At 43.8% G+C, this 17,847-nt stretch overlaps 1 protein-coding gene and 1 long non-coding RNA gene across 4 annotated transcripts; one reads left to right on the top strand and one right to left on the bottom strand.

Moving 5' to 3' along the window:
• Positions 1–937: 937 nt before the first annotated feature.
• Positions 938–2,625, top strand: LOC135397762 (uncharacterized). Its single transcript, XR_010423729.1, has 3 exons — positions 938–1,224; positions 1,507–1,539; positions 1,826–2,625. It is a non-coding gene; the product is annotated as an uncharacterized LOC135397762 (long non-coding RNA).
• A 4,430-nt stretch (positions 2,626–7,055) lies between these two features.
• Positions 7,056–17,446, bottom strand: LOC135396483 (protein LTV1 homolog). 3 transcript variants are annotated; one of them, XM_064627477.1, is made up of 10 exons: positions 17,305–17,446; positions 16,957–17,118; positions 16,721–16,891; positions 14,752–14,845; positions 14,556–14,682; positions 14,298–14,454; positions 13,910–14,028; positions 13,732–13,850; positions 11,665–11,717; positions 7,056–9,967 (listed from the first exon to the last, which is right to left on the bottom strand). In XM_064627477.1, exons 1-10 carry the CDS (start codon positions 17,305–17,307, stop codon positions 9,674–9,676), a joined length of 1,299 nt encoding a protein of 432 aa, XP_064483547.1. In that variant the 5' UTR covers positions 17,308–17,446; the 3' UTR covers positions 7,056–9,673. The 3 variants fall into 3 exon arrangements, with proteins under 3 accessions (XP_064483547.1, XP_064483546.1, XP_064483548.1); XM_064627476.1 differs by lacking the exon at positions 17,305–17,446 and having other exon boundaries at positions 16,957–17,124; XM_064627478.1 differs by lacking the exon at positions 17,305–17,446 and having other exon boundaries at positions 7,056–9,952; positions 16,957–17,124.
• Positions 17,447–17,847: the final 401 nt, after the last annotated feature.

Here is a 17,847-nt window from a genome sequence, read left to right as displayed (position 1 = left end):
TAAGTATATCTCAGCCTTCTCTGCTTTTTACTGTGTAGCTAACATGGTTGTCGTTCGTTAACACATTTCTCATCTTTAATATTTACAGAAGAAGAAGATGTAGAAGTCTTTCCGAGCCGGGTGTCCGAATCGGCCCTTGATGACGCAGTTGACCTCAATATCATTTCAAAGTTTTTTACACCTGATGTTGGGCTGCTGTCTGTAACGTTGTGCATACCAAGAGATGCAGTATGACGTGGAAATGCAATTTGTGTAGGGAAATTCTGGATGATGAATCGATTTCATGCGACTCATGCCTGCTCTGGTATGACATTATTTGTGCCCGTCCATCTAAAACAAGCCTCACAAGTGCAGCTCCGTTGTTTTGTGAGAAGTGCAACAGAAAATAAATTTTACTGATTGTTCTTGTAAATCCCTGGCTCCCATTCCTATACAGATAGACACTTTACTGCAACAAAGTTAGTGCAAGATGGGGCAACTTGAAGACAGGGGACAAGTTGAGGTCACTTCAGTTCCTTGCAAAGTGTAACATCAGGGTGGGGAGAGTTGATGCCTTTGCTTGGAATTGGAAATTTTGTAAGACCCTGGACAGTACACAATAAATGGATCCAGCATGCTATGTGCAGGGTGTCCTTGGACAGAGTTCATGTTGGAGTGTCTTGCTTGCCTTTCTTCACATGTGGGAGGTTGGCGTGCCTGAATCTGGATAGCGTTAAAGGGACTGTCGCATCCGGAACCGTGGTTACGAATCCAATACCAATGTGTTCGGTACACTACCACCGAGCTATTTTCCAAATTTTCTCCTTCCAAAACGGACCGGGTGATGAGGAATCGAATTTAAAAGATCCGGTTTCGTTTTGATCCTCGAAAGCGCCAGCGCCAACAACATCGCGTGACGCAAGGTCGAATCTGGCTAATCCGATGTGAAGGACGCTGTCGTCTGCCGCCAAGTCTGGGGCTGCTTTGTTTTTTTCCGGCACGTCGCCCGTATTCACATGTGACACTTTCTAGTGACTCGGATACTATCGCTACGCTAGCGGGTATCCAGATGAAGCAAGGAGTGTTCATGCTGTCCGTGTACGCTCCTCGCATTTCACCGATAATGTGTACCTGGATGAGAACATCATGGAAGTGCAACTTGGATTGACACAAAAAAGGAACGAATTGAAACTTGACGCCGTTCCGACAGTGTTCCACGAACAAAGCGAGCCAGCAATTTCGACAGTAAGTCACAATGTCTATGTAGTTTCCCAATCGGGTCTGTCACTCTTGCGCGTGAGTAACTTAGCAGCAAAAGACGAAATCGGTACAACGTAAGGTATCCCCTAACCTATGATTAATAACTAGATAAATAAAATACAATAAACAAGTTCAAGTGATGTCATTCATATGAATGTGATTGACTTTTCTCGTTGTCGGACGCGTTATCATGAAACTTTAACTGTTACTGAACCTGTGACTTTTGTGGAATGTGGTAGACATGATTGGTTTTCATGTGTATTACAGCTGCAGGCAGTTCGACAGGGTCAAGCGCAAGTGGTACGTATATTACTTAAATACATATAATGTGTTTACAATTTTTGGACACAGAACAATTCGCAAACTATGAACCCCGATCACTAAAAGGAAGAACTGACGCTGTTTGTGTGCTGGTGTTAGAAACAGGCACTATACAAACAGTACCTCTGTCCGTAACATAAGCGCCATAACCCACTTCCCAGTTACCTTTTATCTCTGTTTGTGAACTGTTTGTGTGCTGTAGGGCGGCGGTTTTTGCGGTTGTCGTAGCCAACTTGAGGAGCACTTTTGACGTTCTGTGTTATAGAAGGACCAGGTGCTGCTGATCAAGTCCCATCCATCCATGAAACGGCATCAAACAATGTACGTGTGCGCACGGCAATTTTGCTGAGAGACCTGGTTTTTACACTAATGCCTTTACAACGCCTCTGACAAATTAGGATCTCCCAGAACAGTGCTTTCTTCATCCAAGTTCAAGAAGTAAAGAGAATGACTTCATGGCTTCTACTGACATCTCACAGCTACATGCCAAGACAAAATGCCTTGACAGCAGGAAATGAAAAGAAAAAAAAAGGTCCGTTTCAGGTCCACCCAAATCTTTGTGCAGAGGCTGACAACAACGCTACTGTGAGATGATGAATGATGCTGATGCAGCGTTGAGATTAAGCCCTTGTTTCCTTTTTTGCAATGCTATACATTACTGCTGGTTAAATGTAAAATCATGCACCTACCTCCAGACATTAAAGGGGCTACCAGAGATGTAGTGTCAATTCAACAGAAAACCTGCATGTTCTACGAGGCACTGTCACATAAGCATTGGCCAAATTTGCTGTCCTGTGAGCTTTGATAGGATATGCCATAGATAGTAAGAGGCCTCTTACTGTAAAAGGGAGGTGCATTAATCGAGTAGTGGGGTCTGAGGCATGAGGGCCATTTCAGGATGTACTAACCCTTCTAAAATTTTACACTTGGTTATGCCCAGAGATCGATCCAGATCCCCTCCCAACACCCAGAGTTTTTTTCCTGTGTACCACTGTTATAATGAAACCATCCAATTTACTGTCCAATCATCCCATTTTCATTGCAATTGAAGTACTTACAAAACTGTTTATTTTATTTTTTATTTTTGTGAGTCCCCGCTTCAGATCCCAAGGGACATTGCCAGTTTGGTGCACGCTGATAACTGTCTGTGCATAGCAAATAATAAATATCTGTGCGTGAAGAGTTGGATGTGGACTTGTGCAATGGCTCTTGAATGGACAACACTCAGTCAACACAAAGATTTATTCACATTTGCCTAACTTATTGCCTGTCATTATAATAATTATTATAATACATAGACAAGAGGTAATGCTCTGCCAAGGATCTCTGAAGTTACAGTCTTGAAAGCTGTTTTCAAGACAGTGGTGCTAAAAATTGGATCAATGGCAGGTATCAAAATTTGTTTTGCTGTATCAAGGCAGAACAATCTTCCGTGGGAATGCCAAATTTTGGACATTCCCAGACAGATGTATCACTTACTATGATGATGAGGTGTAACTGTACCATTAGTGAGTCATGAAACGTTACCTGAAATTATTTGACGTGTTATATCCCTCACATGCCATAATACTGCCAACGATAAGAAGCATTACACTATCATTAAAAGTATAACTGTCACTTATGGCCAGGTAGTTTATTGCTCCTGCCTATTCCTTTGCACTTCTCGGGATTACTGTGGTAACACAGATTCTGTTTCACACTTCTCAATTAAAAACTACGCAAGTCTATTATGGTGTAGGTGTGAACAGGAAATGAGGCACACTAAAGATGATAGTCCTGATAGGACCAGAATGGAAAAACGTTGGCGAATCATGCGGACGACACACCCAGGTATCTGTCGTCTGTTTTTCGGTCCAAGGAATCTCCAAACTCAGCTTGTAAACACACAATAAGCAGTGAACCTGACGTAGCTGTAAAAAGAAAGGACACTTTCCTAAACACGTAGCATAGTAATTTCCTGACAATCATTCTAATTCTAACCCGGCCCTTGAGTTGCACAGTTAGTTAGAGCCTTCGTAACTTTCATGGGGCATTCGTCGTGTGTGCAAACAACGACGACAACTACGAAAATAAGGATTGCTCGACGTGCCTATCTATCGTGGGCACAGTAGGCGAAGACTGTGATCGTCGCTGCAATACTGCGGTAGATACACCACTAGAAGTTCTGGCCGATGACAGGGAGCTGGGAACAAAGTGTGATGCGTGCGTGTGGTGCGTGCCGTCATTGCACAACTCTACCACTTCACCAGCACTGCAGCATATACAGGGTTAGTCTAGCAAACGTTACACATTTTGATCGCATCATAAAAATAGAAGACGGGGTTTATCCTACACCAAACTTGGTAGACTGGTAGCCATTTGTCTGAAGTTTTGTTGGAATTTTTTGTGAGCATTATGGTCCTGTAGAAGAAAAATTAAAAATCAAGCAAAATTTCACTCTATGCATTTTCTACGGCCTATCTCGCTCAAAAGCCGCTATTATCTGCTGCGTCTGCTTCATTTTCATTTCACCACACACAGGTGGCACCAGCATACAGAACAAGACTAGAACAAGAGGATTGGTGCATAACGTCAGAATCGGCATGTGACATCGTTGTAGGTAGCGCTACCTGTGTGAAGTGATTTGAATGTGAAGCAGACACAAGAAAAAATGGCGGTGTTTGCGTGGGATAGGCCATTGAAAATGCATGGGGCGAGATTTTGCTTTATTTTTAATGTCCTTTCTACATGATCATAGTGCTTACGAAAAATGCGAATGAAACTTCAGGTAAATGGCTATCAGTCTGCAAAGTCTAGGATGAATCAAACCTAGTCTTCTATTTTTACAGTGCGATCGAAATGTGTAACGTTTGCTAGAATAACCCTGTAGGTACTCATCCAGTTCCTGAGGAACACAGACGCCGCACAAACACTTGGATTGTTTCCTGCGTCGTAGTGTGAATGTCACGGGATTAAGTATTGATCACTCCGATCATGAACGTACCTAAAGCAGTGGTCCTGAGGCTCGTTCTGTTGCGCTAACGCAGCTGCGGCACGTACATCACCAGCGTCTTGCAGAATAAGCGGATCCGTCGAATATGGGCCGTCATCAAACATGTATATTCGTCACGGGAGCTATTACTAAAGGCATTTGAACAGCACGATTCGCCACTTCCGCGTTCCGAGTCCGCCATCTCCGTATGTGCCTTCGCCTTCGTCTCCCTGACCTTGCTCATGCAAGCTGCAAGCCGCGGGGACTCCTCTGGCTCGCCGCGTTCTTATTGGTCAGATTCCATGTGACGTTGCTAAAGATTCTCAGCAGGGAGTTCCGCTTGACGCCCGCTTCCGTCGTCTGCTGTAGCGCCGCTTACACACGACTTATGCAAAAACTATTCTGTCGATCGGAACGGGACTTTCGGAGTCATATGGTCAGTGAAGGACGGGGAATCTCATTTCACTGTGGTTTCGGAATCGATCTGTGGTCGATGCGACTGTCCCTTTAAGCCTGTCATCAACTTTCCCACAAGGGGGACCGTTTCTCAAGTGTTTTGGGATACTGTTACAGAATTGTCATAACATTAGGGGGATTATTCTGGCTGCTATAGTTACTGTTAGCATTGACAATGTAACCATATCACTCGCGACGCATTTGTTTGGCGTCAAATAAATGTCTTCACACATTATGGTGCTGCCCAAGAGCTGGGGTGAAGAGTGGCTAGTGTGTCAAATTGCGTCGGCGTAGCTTTGGCTGACAGCTGTAACCACGGTCCGCACAGTTAGGCACTAATCTGCAGAAAAGCATACGCTATCACCGGCTACAAGCACGCTTCACGACAGTACTGACGTCATGGCAAGCAACTGGAGATTACTTCTTAATTTGCTTTTAGATTCACAAGTACGACCCAAATGCGGGCCCGTGGTGTAACCACGGCTCGAACTTCAACTTTCTATAACCACTGCGTCAACTACAAACGCTGCGGCGCTTTTGTCGCCAGTCACATCACTTATGTAACTGTAGCTGGCCGTTAATGTTACCGCTGCTGTAACTTTAACAGGCTGCAAGCGTTACCGCACTTTGGAAACAGAGCTACTACTTGGAAACCGACCCGCCGCCGTCGCGCTGCGGCGCTGGTGTCGCCGGTGACGTCACTCCTGTAACTTCAACTGGCTGTTTCCGTTACCGCTCCTGTAACGCTAGCCACCGCGATTAATAAATAATAATAAAAAGATGGAAATAGTAGTTGTCGAAGCAGGAACTAGCATCATGGAACTTGCGTTCTTCTCCCAACCCAGTAAACCACAAACGTCTATTAGACATACCAGAAAGATCCGAACATCTAATGTCTAGTAGACATCCGGATATGTCCAGCTAACGTGGAACGGATGTACTATGGATCGTCGGAAGCTCATCCATAACTGTATAAATGGATATCTTTTGGATGTAACAGCTGGACATTTGTCACATCCGGTGGACGTGCCTGTGAAGCACTGCGACGTCTAATATACGTCCAATCGATGTTCCTACCTGGTTAACATACGATAATATATATATAGACGTATATGTTTACGAAACGTTGTTTCGACTATCAATTCAATAGTAATTTTTACGTATAGCGTTAGAAGACAGCGAATCTATCTTGCGAGAATGTGAGAAATTGAACGAGTAAAAGCAAGTTTTTCCATTTGTTCGCGTCCTGCTCTCTGCAAAGTATCTACGTAGCACTCTTCCACCAACACAGGAAACCTGTCAGTTTGACAGCTCTACTCAGTAGGTAACCTCATCATAGACAATTGCCTGAATTCCAAACACAATATTTGTTAGCAAGGAATATCAGAAATGTTAGCGGGCAGTTTGACTCTTTGCGGACGTACGAATTAATTGCAGAAACACATCCTTGTCACCGTTACAAACGTTTTCGGCCCCACTACACTTAACAAACATCCCGCAACTATTGGTATTTTAGTATATGTTCCATCCAGCACGCCAATAGAGGCTACTGAGAAATGCCCAAGCCGTGTCGGGGAAGGTACAGCCACGGCTACAGCATTTGCGCTGTTCATGCACACAAAATAGCTGAAAAAGTGGATTTCAATCTGGTCTATATATTGTCATACGTTAATCCGGTAGGAACATCGATAGGACATATATTAGACGTCGCAATGCCTCACAAGCACGTCCAGTGGATGTGCAAATGTCCAGCTGTTACATCCAGAAGATATCCATCTATACAGTTATGGATGAGCTTCCGACGATCCATAGTACATCAATTCCACGTTAGCTGGACATACCCGGACGTCTACTAGATATCCAAAATATCCACGGTGTACCATCCTCTAGATGTCCATTAGATGTTCGTGGTTTACTGGGAAGCAGCCCATTGGTTTGAACCACCTCATCTCCTCATCGGAAAACGCTTGCCTGTCGGTCTCTCACGCCCAAAGAGAAATCGGGATAGCGAAGACATTGTACCACGATGTCGTTACATCCCAAAAGTTGAAAGCCCCCAACACAAAGCTGACAAAGACAGCATTTATTACACGGATAAAAATATACAAACCCTCTAAAATATCAAATCTGTAGGTAGGGCAGAAAGGTGCCTCTGGTGCACACAGTGTGGCTTTCTGTAGTTTTAGAGCACATCATGGTATGCAATTTACCATACCTGCTGCTTACATGGGTAACAAGAGTAATTCGGAACCAGATTAGTAGGCACATTAATATGCCACCTCTGCATTTAGAAATAATTAATGGCCCAAAACTGTTCATTTTCAATGCCCAAAAACTACATCAATGACAAGGTTGAGCATTAACAATACAGCGCAATCTCGTTAATTCCATATCTCTTCAATTGTACTACTGCATAATTCAACTGACGTTTATGTCACGTCAGTCACGCATATTTGAATTGGGGAAATGCCTAATAATTTGAACATGCAAACATGTGCAATGGTTTATTCAAATAAGATTGCAATGACAGGGTTAGCCTTCGGCATGACCAGCACGCTGCTCTTGTGCCACAGACATGTTACCTTGGTTTTAGTTGTAGCGTACACAATAGTCTTACGTATGTAAGGAAGTAGCGTGTTCACACTGACACGCTGTACGGAAGGTCACGTTCTAGCCATGCAGGCTGTGCACTCGCTATTTCCTTATGTACACAGCACTAAAACTCTCTATTAAGTGTACTTCACTTATTACTTATAAAGGCATGCATAACAAGAGAAAAGAGGAACAAAGAACGAATCACAGAAATGGGTGTGTGGAAACGCAACTGGCACAGAACGATGCAGCTTATTCATGATCGCAAAGCAAGAAACCAAAAGGGTATAAACAACTGCAGATACTTTCTCGAATTGGGTTGGCGGGATTCACATTCAGTGTTTGCAAACGGGATGGGTTCAATATCGCAACAGAACACTTTCAGCTCAGAGGTGTTTTGATGCTTGCCTGTAAATACATATTTCGAAAATATGAATGAGCCTTGAATTTGAAACGAATACAAGCACGTACAGCAGATTATTTTCTGCCATGAGATGTTTTGGTGCTTGCTTGTAAATAAATATTTTTCAATAAGGATGGTCTGCTTACATTTCCACAAACATGTGACAAGGCTTAGCAATCCTTAATGTGTTTTCTTTTTTTTTCTTCAGTCTCTATTTTAACTACGGGTGTGTGAATATTCGAGTTTCAAATTCGAATCGAATAGCACTCGAAGTATTCAATCCGTGAATCGAATATCCAACATTTGGTTTTTCGAATATTCAGCTAATGTAAAAGTGGTTAATTTTGCGGCCTTAATAATTCACGAATTTGTGTGGAAGCGGACAGGAGCGGAAATCGCGGGATCGGGGAGTTCGGGGCTCATGACATTGCCGACAGTAAACGAGAATTAGCCAGCCTCTACATGTTTACTGTGAACTCCAATCCTGTAACAATGAACAATGGTTTTGCAAAAGCAGGTATCTGCAATGCCAAGTGATACACTATGCAAAAAAACTACTGATGTTGAAGTGGCATTTCAGTTATAGAAATGTTTGACAAGAACAACTTTGTGAGAATAAAGGTCGCCAAGTAAGTATATTTGTCTTTGTGGAGCTCATATCGTTGCGAATTCCAGTGCCCATATTTTCCATCCCTGCTGTGTTTCGCGGAACCTTAATTTCCCAAAAAAAATTTCGACCACGAAATTCGCGAAAATTAAGTCATTGCAAAAATTTCTACTTTTACAGTATTCCCTGAATATGAACTACGTCCTCCTGAAAGTGGGCTTCACCTGATGCTTCCCTGCATGAGGTGAAGCCTGCTTTTCGGAACTGCCAGCACTGCAGGACCAACAAAGGAGGACTGTTGTGTAGCTTAAGACAACATTAGACCAAGTTAATTGTGTATACTTCACCTGAGGGATGGATGGCATCCCTCCCACGTGCACATAAGCAGCGCCGGTGGGGTATTTTTGTTTGATGTCAGTGAGGTTGCTTTTAAAAAGTTAATTCGTTTCACGAGTGACTTGTGGATGTCCAGAAACAATTACAGCCTCATCTGTGTAACATGCCGCTGCCTGACATCAAATTTTGAAATCAAGATAGTTACTCCAGTAAGTGTAGCCTCACCTGAAAAGCAGGAAACACTATCATCTAAAATTAAAGAGTAGGGGGCTTCCAACAGAAGAATTTTGTGTCTCTCTCTTGTGACAGTTAATGCTAGAAAGATTACACTAAAGCCATGGGCTACAAATTGTGAACTTTTCCTTTTAGTGCAAAAGGCATATATTGTAAAATATATATATTGTAAAATTTGCACAAATATTCTATATTTGGTTCTGTATTCAGCACTTTTTTTTTTCCACATTCGATTCGACTTCAAATATTGGGATTCGCACACCCCAATTCTTAACAAATATTCAGTCCCCAATGAGTTCGAATTCGTGAGATTGCACTGTACAACATCGCATGCTTCAATTGAATTCACACAGTCTTTCTGCTACAGCAACACCATGGTGTCACAATGTATAATGTAATTGTAAACCACAAGGAGTGTGAGCTCTAGAAACGCTATCTATGCAGCTCTACAGTAAAGCATTTGCTTCCTTTTGCAAACTTTTCTCACAAAGCACGCCATCCATGCATGCTGAGTTCACATGAGCTTGATGGATTTGAGATTATTTCGAAGGTTGAGCAGGACCTGCTCCTGACGTTTCTTCTCAGACTTGAAAGCCATAGTGTTTGCTTTCTTTTCCAGTCTCCTCTCCTTGCGTTCCGCCTTGACCTGTGTCTTGCGGTCCCTCCTCTGCTCAGTGCTTTCGCCTTTGGGCCGGACACTGGATGCTGTTGACACCCTGGAGCCGCACTCGTGATCTATCTGACGTAGCCTTGCTGCTGGCCTTCCAGTCTTGGAAGATAGCAATACTTTGTCCTGCAGACACAAAGACTAACTTTGAGGTCAGCGTGCGAGGGGACTCATGTCCGCAGAAAGTTTCCACACTGCATTTGTTGTCTTCTCAAAATTGGAAAATAATACCTCCCGATTACTTTACGCATAAGCCTCACGGTTGTGCCCAAAGGTCTCTATTCTCAGTACCAAAGTATTGTGCCACAATCCTAATGAAGCAGTCTGTCTTAAAACATGCTGTCTAGTTTCTAGGGCCTGACTTCTCTGGTTTTTAACTCCTCCTTCATGCATGGAAATTCAGAGACTTGATGCATTTAGGGCCTAGAAACCAATGACCTTCAACATAATGCCTGCGGAAAACAAGCCACAGACTCAAACTCAGTCGGTGACAAAACCACACTGGAGGATTTCGTGAGAATTGACCGCAGTGTGGAGGGTTACCACAGTGGCGATTGGTGACACCATTGTTCGTGAGGTTCAAATCGGTGAAATAGCTGATAATGTGGCTGACAATCACACACCTGATGAATATGACGTTTTGCCATCCATTACATGTGCTACTGCATTTCACACAATCAATGTTGAAGGGTTTCATTACAGAAAGCAGGCTTTCTGTGCAGTACATTGTGCACATGAACGTGATACTGTGTAGCTCACAGCCCCTTTTGTGGCATCTGTCTTTCCTGTCATTTGTGAGGAATGCACATCGCATGGGCTCTGTAACATGGCACTATTTTAGATTAGCCCCTCCCATGGTAACATTCCTCGATTAAGTTTGCAACGACCGTTGGGATCGTTAAATGAAGGTTTTCCTGTAGCTCGTTTTTCGGTGTAGACTTCATCTTTTTCATCTCAGACTTTACCTTCCACCACAAATTTATTTATATAGTAACACTACTCGCACCAAAGGGCGCTATAGTAGGTGTGATCATGCACAACAAGGAGCATAGCTAGTATGACACTGAATGAAAGCCTATTGCAACTTCTCACACAACTTACTGAAAGTCTGACATTGTGTCACATTCAACTATAGCTTGTGGAGGACAGTTTCATTTTGAAATTGTGTATGGGAAGAAGGAGTTTTTAAATACATTATTAGTGCAGAATGGTTCACATAAATGTTTACTAAGCCAAATTCGACTACTTCCTGGTTCAGTAAGAGTTAAATAATTATTAGCATGGAGCTTTTCCGTTAAGTATAAGCCAAAACATTATTTAGCTAGCATTTGAGCGTGCACGTGGAGTAATGTTCGCATCCTGTAGTAATTGTATAGGTGAACCATATCTTCCAAATTTGCTAAAAACAAACCTAATTGCTCTTGGTTCTATCATTTCAAGTTCTAGCCTTTTCATTTTTTTCTTGTGGGTACAATGCTGGTGAACAGTACTCCATTATGGGTCTGATGAGGATAGGATATGCTATCAAACAAACATTACTTGGTGCTAGCCTCAAGGTACGATGAATTATATTCAACTTCTTTAGTGACTTTCCTTTTGTATACTTCATTATTGCAGCAATTTCAAGGAACTGCCCAGGCCAATTCAGCAATTGGATGTGATACAATTGAACAAATTCTTATATGATGTTTGATCTATGGCATGGTGCATACTGAGGAGATCCCTGTTCATTGTACTGCATCCCTATAGAATGTACAAAATGCACCTCAAGGCACAGGTGATGCAAGACCTTTGGCCACCATGTAGCTTACTCCCTCAATATTAAAACAAATGTTCACCTTGCGTGGCTCTGCTATCAGCCTAGGATGGTTGTACAGGTTGGAGTAGGTACCTGCAACAAACACCAAACAACTTCATTTTGGTAATAATGAATGGGTGTTTACTCTACTCCTTCGTTCATGGTAATTTGGTCAAGATATGTGAGATAATATTAACAAGCTGCCATGTATGTCACAAGAGTGTTGAAGCACCTGATCAGAGCAGTACATTCTACAGGTTTTCCCGCCCATTTTAGTCCAAGTGCCATCCGATTTAATCCAGGTGCCGTGTGAAATAATACAGGCACCATTCAGTTTAACCCGGTTGCCATCTGAAATAATCCAGGTGACATTTAATTTAATCTGTGTGCCACCTGAAGTAATCCATAGTGTTTTTAAGCACTATAACCGTGTATTCACACCAGGGACATCCCCGTAGAGTATACTAGTGGAAGGAAAAGTAAAAAAATAACTGCTGATGGGACTGAAGTTCTGCCTTGTCTTATGTTGAACATTCGCACGACGTCGAGATATTGGGAGTTGGAGTGGGAGCAAACGACACCACTGGTGCTGTCGTCTGCTAGAGAATATCTTCTGACTCAACTGCAGGATATTCCGCGTGGTCAGAAGAGCACAAAAAGGCATGGCTCACATAGCAGATGACACCGTTGGTCCTGTCGTCTGCTACGCAATATCTAGTGTCTTGCGTGGAGCTGCAGGATGTGCATAATGTCTTTCCGTGCTCTTCAAACTGCAGGGAATATCCTGCTGCAAAGTCACAAGATATTCCTTCGCAGACGACAGGACCACTGGTGTCGTCTGCTATGAGCATCATGCCTTTTCGCACTCTTCTAACCGCGTGGAATATCTTGCAGATCAGTCACAAGATATTCCTTAGCAGACGACATGACAAATGGTGTCGTCTACTATACTTCCGCTCCAACTCCCGATATCTCGACGTGGTGTGAATGCTCAACATAAGATGCAGCAGAACTTAAGTCCCATCAGCAGCTTTTTACTTCCTTCCACAACATGTCTGTAGAATATTCTGCAGGGATGTCCCTCGTGTGAATACACGGTTATAGTGCTTAAAAACACCATGGATTAATTCAGATGGCGCCTGGATTAAATTGAATGGCGCATGGATTATTCCGGATAGCACCTGGGCTAATTCAGATGGCATTTGGACTAAAATGGGCGGGAAAATCTGTAGAAGACATGTCTGACCCACGCACATATTACCAAGCACATTCTAGGGCAGCCAAGTAACAGCCTTGTCTTGTTTTAATTTTAATTAATTTAATTGGTTATTTGTAAGTGTTTCACTATAATATGGCCTTATGCAGCATACATACATCATTCCAAGTAATACTGCATGCAATCCAATACCAGATACAAAACCTCTATTCTGATTTCGATGCCACACGCACTGCTGTACCATCGCTAGTGGCAGTAAACATTGAGAGTATTTTCCTTCTATTGTTATTATACCATCAGTCCAACCTAAATTTTAAGAGCAAGCATGACTTCACAAAACTTATTTAGACATGCTGCTCTTGTTTCCCATAACATTCTTCTGAGAGTGACAAACAAGTCTATCAAAAATATGATGCTATCCTGACATAACCTAGTTTTGGGCAGCCTTTTTTTGCACTCATTTTCACCACACGACATATGAGGGAGGTGTCCCACCACTTTGCTTTTGTCTTGTCTTCAGCTGTGAACAGCCACATAGTGATCAAAATTATCTGACAAATTTATTTTTTCCATACACTCTGCCCAGAGAATCAAATTTATTCAGGGCATCTGCATTTCTATACACTGTCACTGCTTATACAGACAAAGAGAGAGAGAGAGAAAAAAAAACAGAGGTTCTGTCAGGTATCCCTACTGAAGTCCCTGTTCAAGCACCCACAGGTGTAGAGGCGTTGTAAATAGCATTCAGATTCCTCTAATAAAATACATAATATTTTCTCATGAAGTCATAAAGGAGCTGCAACCAATAGAGGTCACTAAAATTTGCAAATTTTGCAGAGGGAAGACAGGTTGCCACCCAACCAGCAATCAGGTGACATTAGGGACACTCACTGAGAATGGACTCGCAGTCCCACTGTTCTTTCTGTACAGCCTCTTCAGCAAGCTCCATTGTCTCCTCTTCCTCATTAAAATGCACTGCAACTGGTTCACTACATACTTGGGCCAGTGTACTGAAAATGTGTGTAATACTAGTTAGAACTACATAACTGTGAAAGTGTTGAGCACTTACGGCATTGTTCTCTGACTGTACTCATCAGCCAGTTGCCCAAGGACTTCTGGGGCCAGGTTGCCCTCAATATCCTCTCCGTCTAGGCTACCCAGCTCCGTATCATCGTACTGCTCAAACATCTGCAAGGAAACCATAGTCTATGCTAGCTGTACTTTCCAAGCAAAATCATTCTCAGTGAATTGGAACAGTAGTTCATCGTTTCAGCTCTTCAACAATTGTGTTCCAACATATACGGGTACTTCCCAGAGGGCAAATAACAAAAAGAAAGCAATATCAAAAGGCAACGTTCATACAGACGAGTGTACTGAGCTGACAAGGTCTGTTAGATTGGAACACAATTAATGTAGCTCAACCAATTGACACAATCGCTTGGCACGCTCGCCCTGACCTGTTCAAAGCGTTCATCCAAAACCTGGAGGCCCCCTGCTCGCGGGATCACCGATGAAGACATACTATAATTGGTGAACCTCGACCGCACTTCTTCTTCTGTGAAAGAAAACTGGTCGTCTGAGTAGTCACTGCTCCCATCATCTTCTTCACTGCAACTATGACATGGCTACAATTTGTTGGATGCTTTTCTTGGCATGAAAGAATATATGCAAGGCGGACTGCAATACCCAGAGTGCCAGGGTGGAGTTTGACTGACCTTTCTTCATCTTCTGAGCCCTTGGCTAAAGTCACAAAGTCATCCTCCAGCTCATTGTCCTTGTTGTCATAATCAAAGTCATCATCTAGGGCAGCGACAATATCGGGGTCCCACTCAGGATGCGGACCTAGGTTAGAATTCGATGAAGGTGGGAGCAACCTTGTTATTTATTCTGAATGTTTACAGCAGCACTCACCAGACTGGGGAGCAGCCTTGTTTAATAGCCCCTCCTTTTCTTCAACCAGAGATGGAAACACTGAAGAAGGCAAGTGTATCCCTTGCTGTTTTTTCTGGAAACATTCATCAGTTTATACTACACGTCGTCACACATGTTACCATTATACATATGGCAATGTACAAGCATTGCTCTTTTACCATATTTACTCGCGTATAGAACGCACATTTTTTACTCAAAAGAAGAGGGTGAACCAAGGGATGCGTCTAATATGAGGGGGAAAAATTGAACTCAACAATCATAGTACACAAAACTTGCATTTTATTGCCAGAGGACCGTGTCAGTATAGTCGTCGTCCTCGGAGTCGCTTTCTGCATTCTCTTTGTCACTGTGGCTATCACCGTCGTGACCCTCCCAGACAAGATCGTCCTTCGTGCCGTCCAGGGCGGACGATATTCCAGTCACTTTAAAACTTTTTGTGACAACGTCAGGAGATATCTGATCCCACGATTGCAATTCCATTCGCAAACTGTTTGTAGTGGCGGCCGCCTCACTTTGCCGCTCTCTGTAAGCTCGATGTCAGTGCTGTCCTTTTGCTTTCTCCAATATCGTACCTGTGTCTCGTTCACGGAAAATCTTCTAGCAGCATCACGATTTCCATGCTCCTCTTCGTGCACGATTACCATGAGCTTGAATTTCGAGGTGTAGCTTGCACGCTTCTATATCGCATGGAGAACCAAAAGTTCCAGAACGTATCACGCTGCCACGAGGTCCACAAGCATTATCGACAGAAACCAGAAACGAACACAAATGAGCGAGAGGGACCAGAGAGGGGCTCTCCTCCTCATGTCTCAAGTCGTCACCTCATTGGCTCGTCTTTCCGTCCACATGCCGTTCTCCTCCTCGCAGCCATCGCGGCGAAAGGAGAGGACATGACTCATGCTTTCCTGTACGAGAGCCACCCATGATACGAAAGTCAGGGTGTGTCTTATGCGGGGGGGGGGGGTATTCATCACATAGTCCAGACATCCATGCAAATCAGCTGGTGTTGCGGATTGATTTCGTCTTTCTCTTTTAATCACATTCGTAGAAGACGAGAACGATGAAGGGAAGTTGTTTGTGCCTTATAATGCGTGGAACTCTACGATTGGTTGTTAGTTCTGGGGATTCGACTGCTACACTGTATGCGGACTATAGCTAGCCTGATGAGATAAAGTTATGAGTAAGTGTTGAACTGGTCTCTTGGTCTTTTCTTGAACAGCTGGAATTAAGGTTTTGCTGACAATGTTGACAAAATAGTGGCTTTCGCTCTCAGGTCATGCCAACTCTATTGGTAAACCTTACAAACTCATACATTATGTGCAGTCAAAGAGCTTTGGCTTGATTTTTTCCTCATGTACTGTTGTGGACACTGTTGTCTAAAATCGCCAACCCGTGGCGGAGCGATCCCCTATCGGCGATGTCGCGCATGAAGGAACTATACCAATACTCTCCCCAAGGGGAGGCCGCACTGAACAGCTCTCCCTAGCAGATGACGCTGAGAATGCGATGAAACTCTCTCCGGACAGGTGGTGCTGCATGGCCTTACCTCGGAGACTGTAATGGTATAGTTCCTTCGTGCGCGACGTCGCCGATAGGGGACTGCTCGGCCACGGGCTGGAGATTTTAGACAACAGTGTCCACAACAGTACTTCACTGCACTGAACTTTCAGTTGGTGAGGCTCTCAGCTTGACAGGAGGACATCACGTTCTACGTTACCTTCTAATGCCCCCTACTTAAACACTGAAACCTGCGCACTGCTAACGATGGCCCAATAAGGCTGAACCTAAACAGATGCCCAGTGCTGGTATGGGGACGTTTGAGTTGAAAACTTATTTATAAACCAGTTCCTTCTCACGAATACACACGAGCTATGTAGTGCGTCCTTGCGCGGGTAGCCCAGATTCGTGTAAAGTGTTCGAATAGCCATAGATTTGTAGCCGAACTCACTTGATCTACGCCATCTTGCTGCTCGTTGGGGATTCTAAAACTATCCTCGACAGCCTTCCAGTCTCCCACGACGTTGACACCTTTCAAGTGTTGGAGATAGTTGTAATCGTCATCGAAATAGATGCCATACTTGTGTTGCTCCTCTTTGCGTCGCTCGATCGAGGACTGGACCTAAAATGGCACACGGGGATAGAACATCGCTTAATATGAGCATTCAGAAATTTGTGGTCACCTACATTTGATTCGGTGTTCAGGGGTATGACCCTGCCCGTGTGTTTCTCTACCAGCACGTGTTGCGGTGCTGCTTCGTCGGCCCTTAGGGGATCCTTCTGGCTGCGGTGCACCAGTTGAAAGGTGACAGCATTTTTCTTGTCGATAAATTTCTTCCGTTTGTTAGGCTGCATGCAAAAGACACCATGCAATGGCAAGGTAAATATACATATGTGAAGCTTTCCCTACCCTACATCCACTTAGTAGCACTGAGCGAGCAGACGCTACCACAACTATACGAACAAAATCCTTCAGTTACGTTATGCAGCAAGGAAGTACGTATAACTCTGTATTATTAAGAAGCTTGTCCTTACCATTTTCCCTCACTTTGATTGCCCTGAGCAATTTGTACTCCGTATGTACGCGTTCCGCTGCTGTCGACATACACAAGAAAAAGGTACGGAAAAGCTGTGACGCTTTTCTTCACCTGTATCCTGCTGATTGCGAAAGCGCTAAACACGCTAAACTTACACACCGGGTGCTGCCGCCACCGCCGCCGCCTTCGGTTCTGCCGATCGGCGCGCCGCCGTCTTTTTCTAGATAACTTTGAGGATGGCGGCTAGCTCAGTGGCGTAGCCGGGGGGCAGCCGGCGTGGGGGGGGGGGGGGAGTGAAACGAGGGTGAAGTCCCCCTCCCCATGCAACTGCTGGGAAGATTCATAGTGCAAGAAAACCTTGAGCTTTGAGGACACGTCAAAGCCGTGTTTGTCTTTTACGTGTCCTCAAGCTCAACGTTCTCTTGCACTATGTCTTTTTCTACATGGAAAAAACGTGAATGCTATCACAATGTGATTTGAACATTTTTGTGGCATGTTGCTATTATTCATTTTATGTAGCAAACTGAAGGCTTCAGCTCTC

Source organism: Ornithodoros turicata, chromosome 6 (assembly GCF_037126465.1).
Source record: "Ornithodoros turicata isolate Travis chromosome 6, ASM3712646v1, whole genome shotgun sequence".
NCBI lineage: Eukaryota > Metazoa > Arthropoda > Arachnida > Ixodida > Argasidae > Ornithodoros > Ornithodoros turicata.
This window is presented reverse-complemented; position numbering and strand designations above follow the sequence as displayed.

Coding starts and splice junctions, on each gene's coding strand:
- LOC135396483 (XM_064627476.1), bottom strand. CDS start 17,124: ATGCAGCCTAACAAACGGAAGAAATTTATCGACAAGAAAAATGCTGTC. Junction 14,455..14,555: donor GGCTCAGAAGATGAAGAAAG/GTCAGTCAAACT, acceptor GCCATGTCATAG/TTGCAGTGAAGAAGATGATG. Junction 14,029..14,297: donor TGGATGAACGCTTTGAACAG/GTCAGGGCGAGC, acceptor GTTTCCTTGCAG/ATGTTTGAGCAGTACGATGA.